Raw genomic sequence first — 25,838 nt, 5'->3', positions numbered from 1 at the left:
TCTCTCTCTCTCTCTCTCTCTCTCTGTCTTTCCCAGCTGCCCTACCCTCTTTCATCTTGGTCTTGAAGTAACGCAAATAATCCCAAGGTTGGAGTAAACAAGGCAGGTCAGACAAAAATCCAGGGTATGAGTCACAAAGTGTGCATTCACACAATAAAAACTGAATTTTTTAAGCTTTAATATAGTTATGTACCATTTCACTGTCATACTCCCCCACCCCTAGATGATGCTGATGGCGACGATGACGACGATGACAACAACAACATTCAATTTATATACCGCCCTTCAGGATGACTTAACACCCACTCAGAGCAGTTTACAAAGTATGTCATTATTATCCCCACAACAAAACACCTGTGAGGTGGGTGGGGCTGAGAGAGCTCCTAGAAGCTGTGACTGACCCAAGGTCACCCAGCTGGCTTCAAGTGGAGGAGTGGGGAATCAAACCCGGGTCACCAGATTAGAGTCCTGCACTCATAACCACTACACCAAATTGGCTCTAATTAGATGACGTCTAATTTGGTATGGATGCTGATAATTGTTGGAATTCCATAAAGAAAGCACACACACACGCTTCCAGAGCATAGATCTCTGGGAAAAGAACATAATTGCAAAATCCGCCCTCCTTCTCTCACGCACAAAGCAAGGAGGGAGCTGGAACAATGCCCATGGAAGAATATAATAGACAGAGGAGGGAAAGGACAATCCTGATGCATGTATAACAGGCCCTCCTTCCATCTTGTGGGAGAAAAGAGAATCAGCAGCAGGGAAACAGGATGGTGACCGTATCCCACGGCAGGCCCTCCCGGGTATGGGAAATATGGGGATGTATATGAATATTGCAACGACAAGAGTGTATGAATACGAGTATGAATATAATATCTCAACCACACGAGTCGTACCCAGCCGGAGCGCTCCCTTCCTGGTAGGATGCCAGCTGGGTAGGAAGGACCCACACAATTGTCGCTGCCCACATGGTTGTGATAATCACACACTTTCTGGCTGAGCGGGATCACATCAGAGAGAAGTGGCTCCTATAACTCAAGGCCACGTTAAAGTCTGTAGGGCAGATATGCTTCCTTTCCGTTACTCACACTCTATCAATGGAAGATGACCTAAAAAACATAGTGGTTGAACAGATAGCATGGCTAAGAAATGTGTGCATCAAAATTGCTCTGCAGCAAGGCATCTGCTTTGCTTGCAGCTGGTCCCAGGTTTAATCCGTGGCATATCCAATAAATAGAAAAAGGGGTCAGGTAGCAGGTGATGTGAAGAACCTCTACCGGAGACCCTGGAGAAACACTGCCAGTCATAGTAGACAAGAGTGACCCTGATAGACCAACAGTCGAACTTGATCGATTGGTTGATTGGTTGATCGATCGATCGATCAATCAGCCCTTTATTGGCATAAAAACAGATAGCATAAATTAGATACAGTCTAACTCAAAATAAGGGAGCTTTGTGTGTGTTCTATGGACTCACAATTTTTCAGCTGTCATTGAGGGAGCATACACAAGACCCCCTCCCATCCCAGTACAAGATCCCACTTAGGACATTATCCTTCTTTCCTACTGGTCATGCATAAAGAAAAGGTCTAGTCTCTGATGCTGCCAGGGACGTGTCCTCTTTCTCATTATCTCCAGAAGGTGAGCCAGATGTGGGTAGTTGCTGTGTCTTTATACTTGTGTCAGGGCTCAGCCCTGACCTCTGGGAAGGCAACCTGTCTTCAAGGTTGGCTAGTATAGATTTGTTCCCTGGAGATCCTGACATAAGAACCACAAAGTACATTTCAGAAGAACTGATAAAACAGAGAGCCACATCAGCAACACAGCAGGATGGAATATATTCATGTCAATATGTGTATTTATATACTTCTTGGATTTGGAACAAGTTGCTTGTACAATTTGCAAATATTAATTTATGCATGAGGTTAGTCAGTATTTACAGTGTAAGGCAACAGAGCCAGTAAACGGAGGAATCAACTCCTCCCATCAATATTCATAAAATGATTGAACAATTGTTTGTGCATTTAACAAGGCTTATTCCAACAAGCCCGGAAAGGGACTCAGCGGCAACTCGCCTTGGCCACCACAAAAGCGCAGTAAGCATAAGGGAGATGCATTCAAGTATCTATTTATAAGGGTCCTACCATAAAACCAACCCACTAATATCAAACAATGCCCACCAGAGAGGGCTACAGTGGAGCTGGCACGAATGCCATATTTTCTAATTAAAATCTGACAAGAGTGGAATATAACACTGCCACATGCTAACATCTTCCTGCTGTTAACATGAAACATTTATGGCACAGCTAAAGCCCTGATGGGAAGTGCTGAGCGAGGGCCAAGATCACTCGTTCCAAAGGTGCTCTGAGCCAGGCTTTATTCCAGGGGATTTTTTTTTCACAGAGTCGTAAGGTTGGATCATCCCATCTATGCTCAATGCTCATGGAGGAAAAGCATTATCAAAGGAGCCCTGTTGGATCAGGCCAAAGAGTTGTCCTGTGAGACATTTGGTTTCCCACACTGGCCAACCAGATGCCCACGAGAAGGCCATAAACAAGGCGAGTAGATGAATACTCTTTCCCCAGAGGAGGCAACAGTATGGGGGTAGTTTTTTTTGGGGGGGGGGGGTTGCACAACTTCCAGGTGGGGACGGGAGTTCTCTTGGAATTGCTCTGACTCTCAAAAGCCCACACCGTGGAAATCTAGTTGGTCTTTAATTTATATTGTGGCCAAATAATTATGCTTTTAGGACTGATCCATTTTATTTTATTTTATTTAAAGATTGGTTTCTTAAGTAAATTTCTAAAGGTGGTAATTTGTTGAAATATGTACCTTTTAAATATTTATTTTAAAATGGCGTGTGTCTCGCTGATGTGCAATCAAGTAATTTTGAACTGGTTTCGAGAATGTGATGGCCTCTGGCTAATAAACTTTGTTGTTGTTCTTGTTGTTGTTAGTTAGTCTTTAAGGTGCTACTGGACTTGAATCTTGCAGAATTACAACTGTTCTCCAGGCTACAGAGACCAATTCCTGGGAGAAAATAGTAGGTTCAGAGGGTGGACCCTGTGGCAGTAAACCTCAGTGAGGTTCACCCCCAAATTATGTCCTCCCCTGGCTCTGCCCCCAAATCTTCAGGAATTTCCAAAACCAGAGTTGGCAACCATTGTTTTATTAAATTCTGGTATAGGATGTGTTTAGTCCAATTGAAGTCTAGGGGGAGCTGTAATGATTCTCACTGTTCAAAACTTATTGAATACATCTCTTGTTTTTATCCCCTCCCTTTTGTGCTTCTTCTCTGCCTCTAAGTTATATCCTAGGGGTCCCCAACGAGTTGCCCATGCACACCATTGTGCCTACCGACATCTCTCCTGGTACTCGCCAAGTGTTTTTAGAAAGTGGGAGAGGCCAGGTGAGCTTTTGCAAAGCATGGCTTCTGATTGGCCACTGGAGATTTGATTGGCTGGGCAGATTTTTAAAAACATTGCTTCGGCAGAAGCTGCTTCCACGGCAAAAGGATCCTCACTGTGTGACTGACGGTAAGCTGTGGCAGCCATTTTGTGGCAGCCATTTTGTAGCTGTGCCCACCACACTGTGCTAGAATTCCAAATGTACCTGCAGGCTCAAAATGGTTGGGGACCCCTGTTATATCCTGCAGGGCTGTCTGCTATTGGAAGGCCTACAGTTAGTTAATGTTCTTTGCAATCCTACTGTTGCAGTAAACGTTATAGAATGCAACTCTCTAGATGCGGGTCTGGTTTATTTCCCCTGCTCTAATAACACCCAGCAGCTGGTGTTTAGAAGCAGAATTCCTTTAGCCACAGCCATAGAGTCATTATGCTGTTGCCAAGGCTCATTTCGAGGGGGAACACGCCAGAATGCAGTTCCGGCAGTTCCCCAAAGAGGTCACATGTCAGGTGGCCCCGCCCACCTGACTCTTGGCCATTATGGGCCCATTTCGGCCAGGATTGGGGCCAAAACAGCCTGGATTGGGCCTCTGACAGGTGGTGGATCACTCTCCCACTCAGCAGCGGCCCGATCCTGACCATTTTGTGCCCCTGTTCAGCCATTTTCAGCCCCCTTTTGCCATTTTGGGACCAATTTTGGCCCTGAATGGCCAGGATTGGGTCCAAAACAGTCAGAATAGGTGATGTCAGGGGGTGTGGCACATGCAAAGCAGTTATACCAATGACACACGTCCAGTGATGGCAAGAGGCGTGACATATGCTAATGAGTTATGCTAATGAGTTATGCTAATGAGTTCCTCCAGCTCTTTTTCTACGAAACGACCTCTGGCTGTTGCCACAATTGTCTAGTAAAGCCCAGGGCAGTGTGAGGCCACTGGGTACAGTGCTTCACTTCAAGCTTTGATTTGTTTTACCAATGGTTTAAAACAAACAAACAACTAAGAACCTTAAAACAGCAGATAACAACAAAAGTCCAGAACAGCAAGGCCTGGTATTAAAACAACATTCGCTGGGTTCAGCCCTCTTTAAAGGCCCTCCAGAAAAGAAACAATTTTACTGGGGTGGCTCCAGTTAGGCTGCTGCGGGGCATGCAAAATGAGGGTAACACAATTGCTGTGATGAGCCCTGGTTATTTCAGGCTCCACTGACATATTACAAAGTTGCTATGTTTGTTATGGGACAACACAAGGACTTTGTATCACATGCACAGTTGGAGTTTTGTGCCTCTCAGATACATAATGGCTCTTTTTTGGTTGTGACCGTAGCATACTGGGGGAAGTTCTGCAATCCCGTTCTTCCCGTTGTTTTCACATTCTCAGATCCTGCTCCCCCCAATGGAACTGGGTTATTTACACGGAGACATGAAGTTTCATTACAAAGGCAACATGGGGTGATTTGAAGACATTAAAAAATGAGGGGGGGGGGAGGCTGTGGTCACAAAAAGAAAAGATCTGGGAAGCACAAAATTCCCACTACACAAAGTCTATGTGTTGTTTTGTGTGTGACGAAATCCGTGTGTTCCCAGCAAACATGAGGACTGTGTCATGTGAAAAGGGAGCCTCAATTTCTTCTCCACCCCTGACCCTGCAGTGCTTGAGAGTTTTGGTCTTACTGCTGCTATCTAGCACTGTTGTGTAGCACTGGATAGGAGGGGAAGAAGTGGTTGGAAAGATTGAGGTATTAGATTGCTGCAAGTTTTCCTACTGAAGGGGAAAAAAGAAAAGAAATGGCAACCTTAGGTAAGACCGCTTGCAGAGAGCATCCATTGGCTGAAACTATCTCATGAAGACAGCCCCATTGTGAGTCATTTAAATCAATCCCACGTGCCTGGGAATGCATTCAGCAATGAAATGCAAAAATTTATGATGAGTGACAATGCAGAGAATGATCCTAAATAGGCTCTCGCTCACTCATTCAGCTATCACAACTATGATGATAAGGGAACGATCAGTCATCCAGCGGAGAGCGTCAGGGGCCATATATTCACTTCCACAAGAACTTTTGGCACTAATAGGAAGGGCTGGGCCCTGCTTTGGGTCTTCCTTCCAGGATCCTTCACAAAGAGGAGCGCCTTGCCCTCACGTCACTCAGAAAATGGGTTCAGAAGGGGGCTTCACTGCATGAAAAAACAAGCTCGGAGCAGAACGCAGGCTAGCGGAATTCTATGGGTCTCTTCAACTTAAGCAGATAATACTTGTAACACTGAGATATAAAAGCGAGAGATAAATGGTTGGTTTCTGGAACCCGTTACATAACATAGCAACCCACAAAGTTTGGGACCTTTGTAGATGGCACATCTTGCAGCCCCTATAGGCAATGCATCTAAGAATATTTTGCATTTCTATACAGTGCTATCAGTTTCAAAACACTTCATGTACATTATCATGTTGTATTTCTCACAACTGCCCTGTAAAGTAGGCCAGTATTATCTGCAATGTGGGGGACTGAGGCCTAGAGAGTTGCCAAAGGCCCACATAGTATGTAGCAGAGGTAAGATTTGAACAAGGGACCTCCCACCTCACAACTCATTCTTTTAGCCTCTGCATTGCGCCAGTTCATAATGAAGTGTGTGGCAATAAGCATATGGAATACAGTGGCAGAAACACTTTTAGGACTGAGCAGGTCCTGTTATATAGGCAGACATACTAGTTGCTTCCTGGGAAAAAGCTTTTCCCTAGTAGCTAAAATGATAAAACTGAGCCTATTGTCCTTTGGTCACATCATAAGAAGACAAGATTCTCTGGAAAAGTCAATAATGCTAGGAAAAGCGGAAGGCAGCAGGAAAAGAGGATGACCCAAAGTGAGATGGCTTGACTCAATGAAAGAAGCCACGTCCTCCAGTTTGCAGGATGTGAGCAAGTCTGTTAATGATAGGACGTTGGGTGTGTGTGTGTGTGTGTGTGTGTCTTTCATTCATAGGGTTGCCACACACAAAATCTCTGCATATAGAGAACTAGAATATCAGGAGAGTGAGTCTAACTTAGTGCTCTGTCTAACATGATGGCTTTCTATATGCAAGGGTTGTTAGCAGGTAAGGAAGGAATAGCATTTCACATAACCCCGCACCTGCAGTGGTGCAATACAGAAGCCAGAGAGCTAGTTTGGTGTAGCAGTTTAAGAGTGTGGGACTCTAATCTGAACTGCTGGGTTTGATTCCCCACTCTTCCACTTGAAGCCAGCTGGGTGACCTTGGGTCAGTCACAGCTCTGACAGAGCTCTCTCAGCCCCACCCACCTCACAGGGTGATTATTGTTGTGGGGATAATAATAACATACTTTGTAAACTGCTCTGAGTGGGCATTGAGTTGTCCTGAAGGGCGGTATATAAATCGAATGTTGTTGTTATTATTATTAAGCAGTTGTACCATGTGATAAGCAGTCTATCTAGACACAAACGTGGTTCCTCCTTCACGTAAAAACCTCACAATAAGATGGAGTCTTATAAGCAAATGCTCACAAGAACCAAACGACAGCCTGAAGTCCCAGCTATGTGTATGGGTGTGCGTGTGTGTGTGTGTGTGTGTGTGTGTGTTTCCCCTGGGTGTTTCCATTTTTAAATCACCTGAAGAGCTCCATAAACCCAGCAGGCAGACAGGCCTGCTTCTTCATCTGTGTTCATGCTGGCAAATGAATCATTCTCTCTTTCAAATCCCAGCATCCTTTAGTCCAAACGCTGTGAAAGCGGGCAGGCTGAGGAATCCAAAAGGGATTCCAAATTTCCTCTCGAAAAGCGTGTCTGAGAGACAGAGAAGACCCAGCAACAATCTGATGGAACCGGAGAATGATTTGGCTTGACAGCGCCGGCTTTGCCCGAGAGAGCTGGAGAATGAGTAGCAGTTGGCCGAGGGCAGCTGGTATCCAACACGGTGTTTATAATTGTGTTCTCCCTCCACTTGGAATCCCAGTAATAAAAAAGATATGAAGGGAAAGTCATTAGATTGATGTCTTCTTCTCTCTATGGAACAATTCTTGGAAAACGCATTGCACTCAGTTTGCAGGGCAGCGTCGAGTAGGGCTGGCACTACAAACACACAGCAGAACGCGTGGGAGGAGGCGATCGTGGAAGGCGTAGGTGGAGCAGGACTGTACCACTGCAGGCGGTCAAAGGGAGATGCCACTTGGGATGGCTTCCCCTGCTCTGAAATAACTAACCACAAACAGAAAATTGGCTAACTGGGGAGAAAGGTTCTGACCTGGCTCTTTACCTGCCACAGAGAACTTGCTTGGCAGAGCAAAACCTCCCTTGCTGTAGACCTGCTCATGAGGATGAAGAGGTGATTTAGCTATGACCGAGAAAGGGTCCACTATTGCACCAGGAAGCGGGGGGGGGGGAGCAGCAGGGCCCTTCCGTAGCTCCCTGGACTTTGCTGCTGCCCATCCTTTCCCATCAGATCCTTCTGGTGTCCCCTCCTCCTAGCTATTCTGCTGGACAGCTCCTTCATTGCCTCAGCAACCTCCCCTCGAACCTGTTTCTTGCTGTGGCTGGACAGCTCCTCTGCTCCTTCACCAATGCAGGTTTGAATGCCTGGGAAAGGGAAGGGCCATGGCTCTGTGGCAGAGCATTTGCTTGGCACGCAGAAGGTCCCAGGTTCAATCTCTGGCATCTCCGTTTAAGGATCAGGAAGTAGGCGATGAGAAAGCTCTCCCCCCCCCCCCCGAAACCTAGAGAGCCACGACCAAGTCTGGGTAGACATTATTGACCTTGATGGACCAAGGGCTGATTCAGTATAAGGCAGCTTCATGTGTGGATACTGCTCTTTGTCCTTCTGGATCTTCCTTCGGGGTAAGATGGAAAACTCAGCTGCAGTTTTAGCAGGGACAGGACCTCCCTGCACTTGCAGTCTTTGGCACAGTACACTTCACCATCCAGGAGCAGCGCCACGGTTTCCAGCGCCCGTGGCTGGCTGGCCAGCCAGCCGGCTGGGTGCACATGCACATGCCTGCACACGCACCAGCCTGCGTGATGATGTCACGTGTGACATCATCAAGGACGTACACATGAGCTGGCCCAATTGCTACGGCGGGCGGCTAGGACGGCGCACGGGTGGCCTCCCAGCTCTCCCGCTCGGTTGCCCTGCACTGCTCCAGATGCCTGCCCACGGCTGCTGTGCCCAGCTGGGGGCATGTGCTGGTGGTGGAGGCAGCATGGGGCAGGAGGGCTGGGAGGCGGCAGCTCCGTGGCGCACGCTCCCTCCCCCAGAGCCTCCTCCAGTGCCCCCTCTGATGCCCTGCACCCTGAGACAACCGCCTACCTGGCCTCAATGGGCGCACCAGCCCTGTCACCATCTCATTATTCTACCACCTGATTCTGCTGCATGGGTAGACCAGGCTGCTGCATAGTATAATGTCTAAGGCTGACTGCCAGGATGTCTGGCTTTCAAATCTGACCTCTGTTGTGAACATATTTGCATTCTTAGGCAAGCCACTACATCTCAGTTGCAGTTTGGGGATAATAATCCTGTTGCAGGGATTCTGGGGATTCTGGATGCAAAGCTCTTTGAACATTTGGAAATACAATCCTATCAATGCTAAATATGTCTCTTTTGGGGAATGCAGGGAGGGTGGCAATGTATAAAGGCCCGTGAGATACGATGAGGTTATTTGGTGATCCTGACGATTCTGGTTTTTAGTTTTTTCTCGTGCTGAGTGCTACAATTTTGAGTGCCTCACTTGAAGAACTTCATTGTTTGACAAGCAAGCAAGCAAGCTCTTAAGTAAAAGAAAGCATATTCCGTGGGTAGGGATATGGGTGTTGTGAGTACTTTCTTATTTTTGCCTGTAAAACGTTGGAGAAGATAACACTGAAGGCATGGGGTGGGGGGAATCACAAACCAATGGATACTGAGCAACGGGTTCTTCTGAGCTGGCTTGGTTATTCTTGCTATTGACAGGCACATTCACCCGTGTTGACTTGGTCTTTGCAGTCCCAAATTAGCATTCTTCTTACCTGCAGGGCAAGAGGTTTCCACCGCACGTTCTTCAGAAGAGCAGGAGCAGACACCAGGGTGTTCTGTGGCCGTTTCTTCAAGGTTAAAATCACCCCATTGGGGTCTTCACGCAATGCATTTACCAGGTTCTTTAGCTGCCAGCCGACCTTAAGGGAAACAGAATTTTGAAAGACTTTCATTTGAGCTCACAGAAATTGTGAATGTCATTTAGCATGGATTTCTGTGCAGAAGGCAAGTGATGCCATATTGTTTATTTATTTAGAATATTTGTATGCCGCCTCTTCAGAGTCCTGTTTGAGGTAGCTTACAATTAAAAGCCACAGCATTAAAAAAAGCCATTAAAAACAAGCCACTTAGACATAAGTAGCATAAATCTATCCATGAAACAGAAGCAGACTGAGAGATCTCTGTCTTTCTGTGCTACTCCTCTGAAGATGCCAGTCACAGCTGCTGACAAAACATCAAGAACTACAATGCCATGAACACACCCATACAGCCCGGAAAATCTACAACAACCAGAAGCAGACTGTTAAAAAGCTGATAAGATAAAACATACAATTAAAAGCCTGGGTTAAAAGATATGTTTTAGCCTGGCACCTAAAAGAAAGTAAAATAGGTGCCAGACAAGCCTCAAAGGGGAGGGCATTCCAAAGGTGAGGTGCCACCACAGAAAATGCCCTTTCTTTTGTTGCCCCCTGCCTGTCCTCTGAAAAGACAATAGTTTTTTCACTAGTTTACACAAGTTCTCAGGCTCTCCACGGCCTCTCAGCAGCTGTGAGGAATAGCTTGAAATGAGAAAGAGAGAGAGCCCAAACAGGCTCACAACAATACAGATACTCCAAGTGGAGAAACATATCAGTAAAATACGCCCTCCCCCCCAACTCCGTGCACAGCAGTTTTCATGTGAGAAAACTGTTTGGGGAGGGAGGCAGGCGAGGGGTGCATATCAAAACGCATGCAAACCTGTGGAACAAGTATCATCTAGTCTGGCACACAGAGCACAGGGCTTAAAAGGCAGATCTTAACTAGTGGGCTGAATAGCATGGGAGGAGACGGTACTTCGGATCCCCTGACCCCAAGCCATTTGGGGCCTTAAAGGTAAGAGCCAGCACTTTTAATTGTGTCCCAAAACAGAAGGGTAGTCAATACAAATATTGTACCTATATTGCATAGAGATTGCAACTGATACAATTGCAACTGATACAATTCTAGAGTGGCGTAGTGGTTAGAGTGTCAGACAGGATATCTGGGTTCAAATCCCCGCTCAGCCACGAAGCTCAGAGAACAGTGTTGGGTCATTTGCTCTATTTCAGCCCAGCCTTCCTCAGAGGGGAAGAGACCATGAAAACCATTTACGATCCCCTGAGCTCCCTGAAGAAAAAGCAGGATAAAAATGTGATAGAAATTATTCTTCACAAAAAATAGAAATGTTGGAATTTCTTTTGCATACTTTGCTACTTTTTCTTCAGCAGGAAAGGAACTAAATAGTGGTTGATTTTTTAAAAAAAATATGGCAAGAGACTGATAAAATATCCATCTCATGGCAAAAAGCACACAAAAAAGTTTTTTTTAAGACAGTGATATACAGCTCTAATTTTTATACCCTCTAAACAAACTGAATTATTGCTTTTAATTATCTTTTCCACTAAAGCATCAGTGTGTTTCACTAGAGGATTACAGAACAGCAGCTTCAAAATAATTACAAAATGAATCCTGTTGTAATGTTGTTGTAATAGAACCTGTTAATTTGGGGTGGGGGGAACAGGAGAAGGGGGGTTGCCCACATATTGTAGAACAACATTGGTGCAATTTCTTCAAGGTGTTTAATTAAAGATAAAACATCATTTATTTGACTTATCGAAAACTCCGCAGAGAAGGACTGAATTCCTCACGTTATTACAAGCTATAACCATCATCTGAAATTAAAGCTTCAGTCAGAAATGCATGAGGGATATACACTCACCATCCCCCTCAAGAAACTGTTTAAAGGTGCTCCTTAGTTGCTTAAACATGCCAAAACTCACCAACGTTCATTTCACCAGAATGGAGGAAAACCCACTTCACTCTCATGAATAAACACTTCATTGTTTTACACAATGCAACGCTTAAGCAATGTTTGTAAATGGTAGTTAAATAAACTGTGGCCCGAACATATCAATGATATACATAAAAGAGAACAGTTATTAAAATTATGAATACAGATTTGCAGACTGTGAATGGATCGAAAGCTGTGATGGGAGTCTGGTTCTTCTTTAACAACAACAGCAGCAGCAGCAACAACAACACTTGATTTATATACAGCCCTTCAGGACAACTTAATGGCTACTCAAAGTGGTTTACAAAGTATGTTATTATTACCCCCACAACAATCACCCTGTGAGGTGGGTGGGGCTGAGAGAGCTCTGGAAGATCTGAACTGGCTGAAGCACTTTGGGTGTAACCCCCCCCCCTCTCTCTGGGGGTCTGATGTGGGGTAAACAGATCAGCTGCCCTGTAAAAGAGCCTCTTTTGCTTTCACTTCTTGTATATTCTGCCAGATCATCCTTGTCCCCATTTTGCTAACCACCCTAAAAACTGGTGAAATAGGACTTCCCCTTACAGAAGCCATGCTGATTCTTCCTCTGCAGGGCTTGTTCCTCTATGCACAGAATAACTCCACTTCTAATAACAGTTTGGTGGTGTAATGGTTAAAGTTCCAGACTAAGATCTGGCAACCTGTGGTCAAATTCCCAATGCCATTAAACTTTTGGAGTGGGCCACACATGCTCGTACACCTCACTGGGGTGTTGTGAGGATACAATGGTGAAGGGAGCATATTGTATGTTGCTCTGAGCTCTGGCGGGGGGTGGGGAGGGCAGTATAAATATATACTAGACTGATGTTTATCAATAAAGAAAATAATACCAAGAGATCATAAGTCTCCAAAGTCCTCCCATCTCTGGGGGGAGGGGGGCTTTTCTTGTGTCTCATGTAGGAAGGAGAAAACCTCTCTATTCTCTCTAAATGGCACACCTGGTTTATAGTGTCATATTGACAAGGGACAGTGTGCTCTGCTCTACACACTTGAAACCCTGACTTTTGTGAACATCTGTCTCTGAATCTAGAATTAATAGTAAGACCGAGGCAGACATATGATATGAATTCTACTCTTCCTTCTGGCATAAACCTAAACATTTATGAGGCCATTTTAAAAAAAATAGAGAACATCCTTGGATTCAAATTAATTTTAGCTTAATTTCTAAGCCCATCTGTCTTGCCTTTTCATTTAAACCAGGTATCAACAAAGTCTAATTTTCTTTACCTTGAAACCAACCCGTGGCATTTCTAAAGCTGGGCATAAATGTTGGAAATCTGGGCGCCTTGCAGATTTCAGGGCTCCTTCGTACAGAAGGACGCTAAATAATTAATGTCCCAAAGATAAATTGCTCTAAGGAGAAAGCTTAATGAGGGAACCATTAAGATACTAAGAATATACACATTGAGGGCAGCTTGCCCTGAATGTCGGCAGACGAGGATGGGAAGCTCTTAGGACATTATAGATGGCATTTCTGAGATTATAGTTGGGCAAAAATAGAACGATGACATCACCGTGGTCTTAGATTCTTGGAGAATAATGGGGGGGGGGATGGGCTGATCCCTAACATTTCAATCATTTCTCGCAAGGCGCCAGAGTTCCTTCTAGAGGCTCCTTAGAAAGGCCCCAGTTTGAGACCAACTAGTGAGGGTAGCAAAATCTGAAATGGGGCAGGGGACTCGAAACTGCGCTCCCACCCAGCATGCAATTGCAATGCCATTACGACCCAGAAAAAAAACCCCTTCCTGACACAGGAGGCCTGGCTTGTAATTGAATGCTGCGACACTCTATCCTTTGCTGCTGGTACCTGGCAAAGGAGGTGGCGGGACTGGCAGTGAGTGCCAAGCTGCAAGGTTCCCACCAGCATCTAAGCCGCAGCAGCTGGAAGGTCCCTCCCCAACATGTCAAAGATCGCCACCAAGGAGATCTGGGATACAGAGTTCCTATTGCTTCTCAGCTCAGCCCAATTTTGAGCATACACCGATGGTTTCAGAGCATCTTGTCTGAAAGACACACACAGGCCCTCTCTGACAGTACTCAGCCCTGGCCAGGATAAGTTTGGGGGAGGAGGGACCAGCATTGAAGTTGGGGCAGGAGAGCTCTCTGGACGTCAAAGTCTTTCTGATCTAATTTGAGAAAAAATGGGAAGACTGTGCATTTTTCTGAGATTTGTATTGTCGAAGGCTTTCTGAGATTTCTCCATTAAAATCTTGGGGGGGGCAGTTATGAGGTGAACTGGGCAGAGGGGGAGCTCTCATCATTACCACTAACTGAAAATGAGTCTAGCTTCCTTACTTGTCAGAACAACAAACATCCTGCCATACTGATAAAGCTGACTATAGGAGAGCAGTTACCCTCCTTAGAATGGATATGTTACCTTTAGCGGTCATAGAGGGTAAATACACAAAACAACCACTCGAGAAAAGTGTATGCGTATTTGGGGCCGGGAAGATAGAAACAAGACAACACGTACTTTTTGAGTGTGAGCTTTATCAAAATATTAGAGCAACCTTCATAACTCCAATCTGCAATCAGTTCCCAGGAAGAAATGATAGACTTTATCTAGATAAACTTTTAGCCGACAAGGATCAAGAAATTACTCTAGAGGTGGCAAAATTCGCTGTGCAGGCCATACAGATCAGGAAGTATTTTATAGGGCGAAATATTTAAATATTTTATAACTTCAGGGATTTAAGTATTTAACAATTTGGTTTTAGGGAACTCAGGTCTTAAGGTTTTAAATATTTAAGAATCCAAACTCTGGAATTTTATTGGACAGCTCTGTAAATAATATGACTTACCTCGATTGTAGGTTGTATGTTATTACTTTTGGTCTCTGACCATAATAAATATACTGATTATGGATATCCTGCCATACTAACTGGGATGATCTCCCGCTCTCAGAGCCAAGCTACAAGTGACGCCTGACACAGGTTGGACACTTGTCAGCTTCCCTCAAGTTTTGATGGGAAATGTAGGCATCCTGGTCTTGCAGCTGTAATGGAGAGCCAAGCTGTAAAACCAGGATGCCTACATTTCTCATCAAAACTTGAGGGAAGCTGACAAGTGTCCAACCTGTGTCAGGCGTCACTTGTAGCTTGGTTCTCAGGCTCGTCTATCTCACAGGACTGCTGAGGGGCTATACATGGAGGAGGGGGAACCCCAACATGCTGCTGCCCTAGGCTTTCTGAAGAAAGGGCATAATAAAAATGCAATCCGTTCCTTGCAATAGGTCATCTTCTTCCTCCACTGAAGCCTGTTTTGCTCATCTCATCTGACATGGACAAGATCTGGCAGATGACCATTCGAAAGAGTAAAGCAAGAGTATTTATTTGTTTGTTTGATTTTTATACCTCTTCAATTAAGATCTCAAAGTGGTTCACAACAATTGCAACAGTTAAAAACCAATGCAAAAATATAATACTGTATATTCAAGAAAAACACAATAAAACAACCGCCTAATACAAATAATTGTGCCCATACATTGGCAAAGCCATTGGGTAGCCACTTAAGGCACCTCCACACTCATTGCAGTGCTAAAGATGTTACTAATTGCAGTTCAGCTATTAAAATTAAACAAAAATTATGCCTGGGAAAATGCCACAGCCATTGCCCAGACCCAGCAGGTTGGATCCAAAGGATCACTGCTCAGGGAACAAATGCAGAAGGAAGAGGGAATTGCTGACATCTCTCTTTGCACCAAGTCCCCAACTTTGTATGATGATCAACAAGTGCCTGATTTTGGATCCAACCCAAATGTGTCCATCCCAGTGTCAGTTCTGAGCAACCTTGCCAACAGTTCCCATCTGGCTGGGCTTGTATAATAAACAGTTTTGATAAGTAGTAGGTGATCTGCTCCATTCAGCTGCCCTTTACATTCAATTACAGAACTCAGGGGCTTTTACCAGCTACCCGGTTTCCTTTATAGAAGGGAGACTCTAGCCAGCATGAACATCCCTAATAGCAGAAGGAATTATGTTACCAAATGAGAAAGCTAAATCCATGCCTGAAATAAGAATGGGTTTTGGAATTATATTAGATTTAGCCGCCAAAGAAAAAAATAGCTTAGAATAGAAGAAACTCTCAAGATGAAGATGACTAAATTCATCAGCCTTTCTCTACAGATACGCAGCGAAGCAAATTGAGATTTTTAAATTTACCACTTCCCCTTTCTTTAATTAATTTCTACAAACTAATAATTGGGGTTGAGGTGGGTGGGAGATGAGGAAGGGAATGGATTATGGAGAGCTTTGGAAGGGTATTTTTAAAATTGTAAGATAAAATGAGGACCATCTGCATTTGAAAAAAGGAATATACTTCTTTTTTCTTAAAGTTCTTGGGCATAATTAGGAATCTGAAAGGAAGTGTTCAGAATGGTGGGCCTGGATGCAGACACCCGCTTGGCCATAAAATACACCTGGTGACCACGGCCCAGTCACTTTCTCTCAGCCTTGGGTTGAGAGGAGGAAAAAAATAAGGGCGGAGGGAAAGAACGAACAACATGGGCCACCCTGAACTCCTACAAGCAGGGCTTTTTTTCAGCAGGAACGCGGGGGAACGGAGTTCCGGAACCTCTTGAAAATGGTCACATGGCTGGTGGCCCCGCCCCCTGATCTCCAGACAGAGGGGAGTTTAGATTGCAGCCATGTGACCATTTTCTCTGAGGGCAACCCACTGAGTTCCACCACCTCTTTTTCCAGAAAAAAAGCCCTGCCTACAAGGAAAGATAAGGTAAAAATATAATGATGGGTGTAAGGGTTTGTCTATGTAGGAAAACAATACCTTAGAGGGTATCAGTTCCGATAGCTAATAAAGATTCCCCTTCTAATGTTCTATCTATATAAAGACAAGCGTCCTGGCTGACTCATCGACGGCCAGCCCAAACCCCTGGACCTAGAAACATGGAATTTGGGGAGAATATTCCTTTCATGATGTAAACACTCACTAAGAAGGGATTTTAAGAAACATGCCCCCTAAAGGGGTAAAAAGGGGTAAAATATGTTTTCCCAAAGGGATACAGCTTCCCTGTGTGGCTGGATTTAAAGTAGTTAAATACCATAGCAAAGCACAGGTATCAAGCTAGGAATCTAATAAACATTCCCCTTCTGTCCCTCCTTCCAAAAGGGCTGCTAACTTGTTATGGGGTAGAGAATTTCTTTTTCCAAAATTCACTTTTTTAGATATAACCACTGATCCCTCTTATTCTTTTCCCCCCTCTTTTAAGAGCAGGATTTCACTTTCATTCCTTTTTAAATCAAAATCACGGTGCCCTTTTGTAATTTCAGCCCTTGCAGTTGTTTTAAGTTATACATCCCAGAGTGATGTTCAAGCAGGAATATAGAAAGGCTTGGGGAGACTCTGCCTGCCTCTGAGCATCTACAGAGTGAAATTCTGAAATTTTGCAGGATTCTCCTTTCTGCTCCTCCTCTCTTCAAATTTTCTTTAAGCAAAAAGGAACTGATTAGAAACTGACTCCAAAATCCTAAAAAAGAGGGAAAGGATTGTATTGTCGAAGGCTTTCACGGCCAGAGACCGATGGTTGTTGTGGATTTTCCGGGCTGTATTGCCGTGGTCTTGGCATTGTAGTTCCTGACGTTTCGCCAGCAGCTGTGGCTGGCATCCACAGCTGCTGGCGAAACGTCAGGAACTACAGTGCCAAGACCACGGCAATACAGCCCGGAAAACCCACAACAACCATCAGGGAAAGGATTGTTGGATTTCAGGGAGAAACTGGGTAAAGAGGAATTAAGAGGATTTCTCTTAACAACTCTACTGATAACAATCAGGCACTTGCCTTCTGCAAGCGTCTCACAATGCAGCAGGGAGGGACTTCGTACTGCTGCAGCTTTGCTTTTTTTTGTCTCTGAGAAACCGAGTGGTGAATTTATGCCTCAGTTGTCCCATGTGGAGAATCATGTGACTAAATGGTCCATCTTTCAAACAAATAGAAGAATGTCCAGTTACTTTATTAAATAATTTAAAAATGAAATGAAAGTGTCCCAATTTTTTTTAAATAAGAGAAACAAAACAGAAAAGTAGTGACTTTCCTAAATTAATATATATTACAGTGGTGTCTGGCAGTCTGGTTTAGTGAGTTTGGGTGAAATTCAGACAAAGAGAAAGTGAAGAGAGGATCAGTACAGGAGCCAACATTTGCATCAGTGTGGAGCTTTTGTTATGCCTTGGCATCTAAGCCGCAGTATGTTTTCGAGGCACATCAATGTGATTTGATCTTCTCATGGTCTATTTTTCCAGGCTCTCTGTTAGGGAATTTTTGGGGTGCTCTATTGTTTTCTATATGTGACTCTTTGTGGTCTAACTAGACTAAAGAACTTGTGAATAAATCCCTTCTATCTGTTTACTTATCACCCCTCATTCTATCCAGTATTTTGGTCATAATAATAACACAAAGGCCTTGCTGTGTACAGTCAGTTTGCATTTTGAGAACAAATGAAGGCTACATATGTTTCCTTCCTGCCCTGTTCTCAGCCTTGGGTATGTCCTTTCTCAGCAATGTAGGGATAACCACATATTCTTTCTGATAGTTTATGTTACATGACGTGAAAGGAAACTTAATCTTGACCTGTCAACCTATCATGTCCCGAACATCATGAGACATTCACTTGGTTGTTTATGTATTCTTGTAACAATCCTCTGTACTGAAAGCAATGGCTGTTTACTTACATCATGCCTGTGTGATGATATAAATGTAGGTGCTGCCTGGTTGTTGGCATGATGCACCCTGCCGTAATAGTGTGTGCATCAGGCTTATTTGAGAACTTCTCATAATAAACCTTTTCTGCTTCTAAGATCACCAAGTTTGAAGCCTTGAATGATTATTCAGACAAGGAGAGAAGGGGGAACTCGTAATTGGCAAACAGAGCTACTAAAGGTTTCCCTCAACACTCTCCTTATCCTTGGTATATTCTTTCTTGGGACTGATTTTGTATGATGTCTCCTGAAATGTTGCAGCCAAGGCACTTTTGCATACTACATTGGCAGGAAGGTGCACATTTTTTAAATGCCCTGACCTCATCATTGCCATTTTCCTTCTATTAATCCCTCATTGCCACTGTTTCCCCTGTTGAGCTACCAAATGGTGTTTCCCCCCCACTATTTCACTATGGTACTATAATGTTATAGCAGTCCATTGCCACAATCTACTAGTTTATTTGAATTTCCAGCTCTCTTTTAAAAATAAAAATTATACTTTGGAATGCAGAGGGAGGGAGTAGCAGATTGTGAAAAAATATTTTTAAGCTATTGAGCTATAGTGCAAAAGCAATCACCATTTTTAAAATCTCCCCCAAAGCCCTCTGGTAGCTTAGCAGGGAGAAAATGCAAGAGACATGGCAAATGATAAAGGAAAGCAATAATGCTCCATTGCATGCCTCTGCATTTGTGCATTCTCACTGTGTAGATGCAGCCAAAAAAACTGACATGGCATTTTTATAGAACTGTAATTAAAATGGAACAGTCGAAGTGGGTGCTTTGTGATGGAACAAGATTGTAATCCATTGCAATGAGTCAACTGCAACGATTATTTTAGGCATCATGTTGCTTTTATGGCATTAACTTCTACCTTTGTAATTCCACTATACCTTGCCTAGACATTTGTTGTTCACATTACCTTCTAGTTCTGTAATCCTAGTCCAATTGCATTATTCATTAGACGTCATATGCTGTTTGCATTTTTTTTATTCTGTAATCTGCGTTGAGTCTCAGCAAGAAAGGCAGGCTATATAAATAATGTAAATAAATGAATAAAACTGACAGGGGACATTTCCAATCATCATAGTAAAGCAGCTCGTATAACCAAAGATAAGATTTTATTTCCATCCACAGTGTCTCCACCAATCATTACTGACTTGGAAAGGGCTTTCTTAATTTGATATATCATCAGCATCCCTTAGCCAATAGTTTTTTGCCCTTCTTCTTTCTGATGCTTTGCCTTATCGTAGCTATTGTACTATTCTCTGTAAGAGAGGGTGACTGGCTTGCTAGTTTTGATTCTGTTATATGAGTGAATGTTGCTATTTATAGCTCTAAAAATATGTTTCTAGCTTGTCATGGAGAAGACTTTGTAATCCAACCTTCTCTCTGATACCTTTGTATTTGTATGTGTGTGTGTGTGTATATATATATTTGTATTTGTATTGGACAGGTATACACAGACACATACATATGGAAGAACATTCAAACACAAAAGCTTCCACTTGCCATCTCCAGATTAGAAATCATTAGCAATCAGTTCACCAAATGAGAGAGAACTAGACTTAAATAGCAGCCTTGCTGATTGGGAAACTCTATATTCATCGCAGAGCAGCCATGAGCTGGCCTGATGCAAGTACCGAGGGACAGGGACAGCTCTCCTCAACAAGGGCCATTTGGTAGCTCAGCCATGCTGCTCTCCAAACATGGTGGCTGCCATGCACCCTGCTCTTTTCCCCGTGCGGCTCACAACCGGATCCCCCAGGCGAGTCTGGGGGCTGACGTTCCATCTCATGACAAATATCTATGCACACAAAGTCCTTGCAAATGGCTCAGTTCAGATGAGACAGAACAGTGTTGGACAGTTTCAAAAAGCAGGCGTGCCAGCTCCGTTGAGGGCAACTGCAGAGAGGTCAAACTATAGCAAAGGCAGAATACATGCAATAGTCTGCCACAAGGTGATTTCAGGAGCCAACTTGTAGCAGACAGACACTCCTGGGGGATTTCACCTTGAGTCTGCTTGTAAGGTGAACTGTCTTTTCACTGTTCTGTAAAAATATGACACTTCTTCCCACATGTTATTGGATGATTAACCTTACAAGGATTATACAAATAACAAAATATATCTAAATATATATTTGAGCAGCTCAGTGAATGTTGAGATATTGTAAGGCAAGTCATACCTCTCACTAGGATGCAAGTAAACACTGGAGATTCATCATTTGGAAATCTCTACAGATACCTTTTTTTTAAAAGCAGCTATGGAGTTGGGGCAATTTGGAACAGAGTCATGGTATTCAGAGGGGTTAACTCTTTATTCTGAACCCCTTTCTATCTATTTTCTACCCCTTTCTACCTATTGACCCATGACCTTACAACAGTGATCCAGGCAACGGTCACCTCCAGATTAGACTACTGCAACTCACTCTACGCAGGGCTTCCCTTGGGCTTGATCCGGAAACTGCAGCTGGTTCAGAATGCAGCTGCACGGGTGGTGGCCAGAGCACCAATCATGGCTCATATAACACCTATCCTCCATCAGCTGCACTGGTTACCGGTTGAGTACCAGGTCCAGTTCAAGGTTTTGGTGTTGACCTATAAAGCCCTATGCGGACTGGGCCCAGCATACCTTCGGGACCGCCTCTCCCCATATGTTCCCTGGAGGTTGCTTCGGTCAGCCACTAAGAACTTGCTGATGGTCCCTGGCCCCAGGGAGGTCCGCCTGGCCTCTACCAGAGCCAGGGCCTTCTCAGTTCTGGCTCCGACCTGGTGGAACTCTCTGTCTGAGGAAACTAGGGCCCGGCAGGATTTGTTATCTTTCCGCCGGGCCTGCAAGATGGAGATGTTCCACCAGGCATTTGGTGGGGGCTAGGCTGTCCTCTCGCTGGCCATACCACTGAATACCTTCCACCACCCATGCAGGACAATGCTGTATTTTAATATTTTATACCCACCAATTTTAATTGTTTTGATATGATGTTTTAATGTTTTTATAATGTTTTTACTGTTTTTAATCTGTTGTTAAACCACCCTGTCTGACGGGGAGGGCGGTCTAGAAATGTGATTAAATAAATAAATAAATAAATAAACATTTGCTTGTTGCCTGTCTTTTTTCTTCTTCTAGGGTAATATTCCCTTGGGGGCTCTGATTTCTGTTTTCTACTGACATCCTAGGCAAAGCCCTTGGCTCTGATTCAAATATTTCTCATGTAGGTGCATGCATGTACACACACACACACACACACACAGGAAAAATCAATAATGGGTCCCTTATACTGAGCCATCAGGTGACACAACCTCTGTTTTAGTTATACCACTTCAGTCTGAATACTCCTCCTGTCATGTCTGTGCCCCATCCATGCCATTATTTTCATGCTGAACCATGCTGTTCTGAACCAATGTTTCATGCTGTAACTTGATGTCATATTACCAATGCCATAACTGTTTTGCATTCACAGGCTTATAGAAGCTGCAGCTGCGGGCTTATCTAATGGACTGTAGAAACTCTTAGTGCTTCTGACCTTGTACCCTGCTCACTCTTGTACACTGCTATGTTACAGCTTTGATCTCCTGCTTCCTCAGTGCCTAGACTTGATAGTACAAATATGTGAGATGTTCTCAGGACGCGTTCACACCAAAAGTCCTGTTTGGTTGATGGGAGGGGAAAGGAGTAAATGTGTGAGTTAAGAGGAAGGGTTTTCCCACATATTGTCATTCCTGGCAAATTGATCCTTACTGCTTAGTAGCTTACCTTGCTTCTGAGAAAACCTATGGACATATCTGTGGAAATGATTTGATTTCTGAATAAAACCATTTAACCAGGAGTCTGGATTTTTGCAGCAATGGTACAGGGATCTATCTGCCACGGCCTGTCATCCATAGCCTGACACCTCCCAACAAAAACATTTCTTAACAAACCTCCCCAGAACCTAGTGCATCAGAGAAAAACATCCTAGCCTAGCTTTCTCTCTGACCCGGTAGTTTTCTGTGTGGAGCGATATGTTTCTATGGGAGAATAATTCACATCATATTCCACCCACAGTCTAAAGTGCTACAACCCAGAAACAGTTTAGTTGACTTTGTATTCTTTTATGTCTCCCCTTGACTTTACTGATGTATACATGAATAAAATGCTGCAAAAGCAAAGATATTGTACATATGGTTGTATTAAGAATCTTGTATGCAGTGTTCTATCAATGTCCAGAAATGCATGTGTACATTGGTATAACACCATACAACAGAATCCTGATGCATAACTCCTTTTTTCAGTGCTTTATGACTGAACAGGTGTATCCTGGTAACCCAGAACTGAAAAGATACAAATGAAGTGAAAGAAGCATAAATATGCTATGACTAATTGTTGACGTTTCAACTTCAGAACTGATTTTTAGAATTCTACTGGTTAAGCCAGAATTAGGGCAAAGAGAAAGTCAGCGTAATTCCAGAACCATGAAGAAACACAATAGCAAGAGGATCAGCTTATTTTTATTGCTGCCTTTCTTTGCTTCCAATTCGTATACACACATTTTAAAAAAATAAATTATTTGCTTGATAGAGACAGAAGTGGGATAAACATACATATCATGAGCACCAACGCTCCTTTCAAACTGCCTTGACTCTCTTTTTTAAAGAAGTCATTCTCCAGACTAAGGTGTTTAATCAGCACATTGGATAGTTCCACTGGGTAGGAAGCCAGCATTGGAAAGGACATTTATGACGGTGACATTTTTATGGCACATTTATGACAGTGAACATTTTTATGCACGAGCTGCAAATCACCTCTGGGCTTCTCTTGTGCTATCCATGTGACAATCTGACCACCAATCATGCAGAAGAGAAGCATTTGTAATGTGAATGAGCATTCCTGCCAATGGAGGTCTGACATTCACATGTAACAAACGAGTTCAAAGCAGGAACGATTTTAAACCCCACAGGTGAACATATCCATCCAGTACTCTATATAAGGAAGAGCCCTGTGGTGCAGAGTGGTAAGCTGCAGTACTGCAGTCCAAGCTCTGCTCACGAACTGAGTTCGATCCTGGAGGAAGCTGGGTTCAGGTAGCTGGCTCAAGGTTGACTCAGCCTTCCATCCTACCGAGGTCGGTAAAATGAGTACCCAGAGCCAAGCTACAAGTGATGAATTACACTTGCCTGGCAAGTGAACAGACTCACATGAATTCCTCCCTGTTCACTTCTGCTCCACTTGATCAAGTGGAGCGCAAGTGAACAGCAAGCTTGGCTCCCAGTTTCCTGGGGGTAAAGTGTAGATGACTGGGGAAGGCAATGGCAAACCACCCCATAAAAAGTCTGCCAAGAAAATGTTGTGATGCGACATCCCCCCATCAGTCAATAATGTCTCAGTGCTTGTACAAGGGACTATCTTTACCTACCTTTACCTTTTACTCAGTATAAGCCAGACTCTTTGTGCATAAATTGAAAGACTCTTGGAACTGGAGGAATTCCCAGTGAGATTGTAAGACCTCAGGTCTGCCTTCTTTTTTTTTGACTTGGGCTCAATTGTAGCACGTTTGACATAGAGAAGAGGAATTGTCCCTAGTTAATTTCTTTTGATTCCCCCCCTCTGTTTTTGTCAATGGTTTCATAGATTTGGCTGTATTATGACGGTATATTGTATGGTATTTACATGCAATGTATGTGGTCTTTATGTGTGTCATTTACATATATAATGCTGATTTACGGAGGCTTAAGTGAAGATGAAAAATGCATATATTTTATGGGATGCATTAATACAGGAGTGAACAGAAAATGGTGCAAAAATAAAGTATTGTATTTGCACAAGAAAGAAGCAAAATTAAAATGAGTGTTTGGGGGTTGAAAAAGAGATAAGAAAATGAAACTCATCCTTAATCTGAATTGCTAAATACTGAAAAAGGAAGGAGTCTTTGGCTATCTAGCAGTAAAGAAAATCTCCTATGTGCAAGCATGCTGGGAGGCCAAATATGGAGGGAGTGGAGCCTAGGGGTGAGTAGATGACATCAAGAGAACTAGTAATGGATGAAAGATAGTATAAATGAAACGAAGGGATGGAAAATAAGCTGTGGCCAACAGAGTATGCTTCAATGTTAATGCTGATTTTCAAAATTCTTCTAGTTAAAGTTGGATGAAGGAAGAATAAAAAATAGTGCCATTATTTATTTATTTGTTCATTTATTTACATTATTTATGGTCCTCCTTTCTCGCTGAGATTCACCATGGATCACACTGTGGAAGTCAATTTGGAAGCAAGCAAAAATCTGAGGCAGAGTTGAAATAATGGTGAAACAAAATTTAAACAATTTAACACAACGTATTAAACACTGAGGAAATTCCCAGTAGGCACATACTTGCAGTAACACAGAATATAAAGTAGTATAGTCTACAGTCCCTCTCCCTTTACCTAAGCATTTCCTCACAGCTTAGCCCTCTTTACCTAGGTAAAAAATCCCTCCTGAAAAATTGTTTTGAATAGTTTGTGTAAACCCAGGTGATAGGAGCTTTCCTAACTTTTTCAGGTAGGCCATTCCACGAAGCGGAGGCCACTACAGAGAATGGGTGTGTATGGGCAGCTGTTAATTTTGTCCATTTGCAGGGTGGTACATGCAGAAGGCCCTGCTGAGTGAAATTGTCATGATGAAGAGTCGGGAGGAGGTGCTGTAGATATGAGGGACCAAAACCATGAAGAACAATAAAGAAATACACTGGGAAGGGGATCTGAATATCTTTATCTCAAAGGTGCTTTGCTTCCTCAGGCCTTTTTTTCTGCTGGATGCTCCAAACGGAGTTCCAGCAGCTCTGCAAAGTAGTCAGGTGTTCAGACAGCCTTGACCAGCTTGCAAGGGAAAGGGGCTCTTTAACCCCTGCTCTTCAGCTGGTAGGAGAAGGCCCAAAGGGCTTTAAACTTCAGCTGAGAGGAGGGGGATTCCCCTCCTCCCAGCTGAAGCCAGGGAAGCCCCAATCAGGCTTTAAACTTCAGTTGAGAGGAGGGGGATTACCCTCCTTCCAGCTGAAGCCAGGGAAGCCCCAAAACAGGCTTTAAACTTCAGCTCAGCTCCCCCCCAGCTGAAGCCTCCCTCCCTCTTTTTCTCTTTCCTTCTTTCCTTCCTTCTTGCTTTCCCTCCCTCCCTCCTTTCCCTTCTCTTTCCTTCCTTCCTTCCTTCCTTCCTTCCTTCCTTCCTTCCTTCCTTCCTTCCTTTCTTTTTCTTTCTTCCTTTCTCTCTCTCTCTCTCTCTCTCTCTCTCTCTTTCCTGGGTGGGCAGCGGAGGCAGTCACGCCATGCATAATGATGTCACTTCCCAGTAGTGACATCATCATGTGGTCCTGGGAGCATGCACACATTTTGCGCGTGCACGTATTTAGTAACAGGGGCACCACCTCCTGCTGGCAGTTGCCCCGGGTGAGAGTTCCTCCACCTCTTTCCCCAGAAAAAAAGCCTTGTGTGTACCCACATTTCTTTTAATCTGGAAGCTAGCTGGCAATAGAGACTAAAGCATGAGTTGTTATGCTGTCTAGAGCTAGAATGTCTAAAACTGGTATAGCTAGGAGCTAAGAGACTAACAGTGTGATCCTATGCAGATTTAACGCAGTCCAAGCTTCTCAATTTCAAGTGTTTCAAACATTTCATAAAGCATCCTATAAAC

At 43.8% G+C, this 25,838-nt stretch overlaps 1 protein-coding gene across 1 annotated transcript in view; it reads right to left on the bottom strand.

Moving 5' to 3' along the window:
* The window catches only part of LOC129341262 (connector enhancer of kinase suppressor of ras 2-like), a 531,721-nt gene that overhangs the window by 170,396 nt on the left and 335,487 nt on the right, over positions 1-25,838 (bottom strand). Inside the window, exon 9 of the mRNA XM_054996377.1 lies at positions 9,416-9,562. Within this exon, the coding sequence (XP_054852352.1) occupies positions 9,416-9,562 (147 nt within the window). The remainder of the gene's footprint in view (positions 1-9,415; positions 9,563-25,838) is intronic.

This window comes from Eublepharis macularius, chromosome 13 (genome assembly GCF_028583425.1).
Source record: "Eublepharis macularius isolate TG4126 chromosome 13, MPM_Emac_v1.0, whole genome shotgun sequence".
NCBI classification, from domain to species: Eukaryota; Metazoa; Chordata; class Lepidosauria; order Squamata; family Eublepharidae; genus Eublepharis; species Eublepharis macularius.
This window is presented reverse-complemented; position numbering and strand designations above follow the sequence as displayed.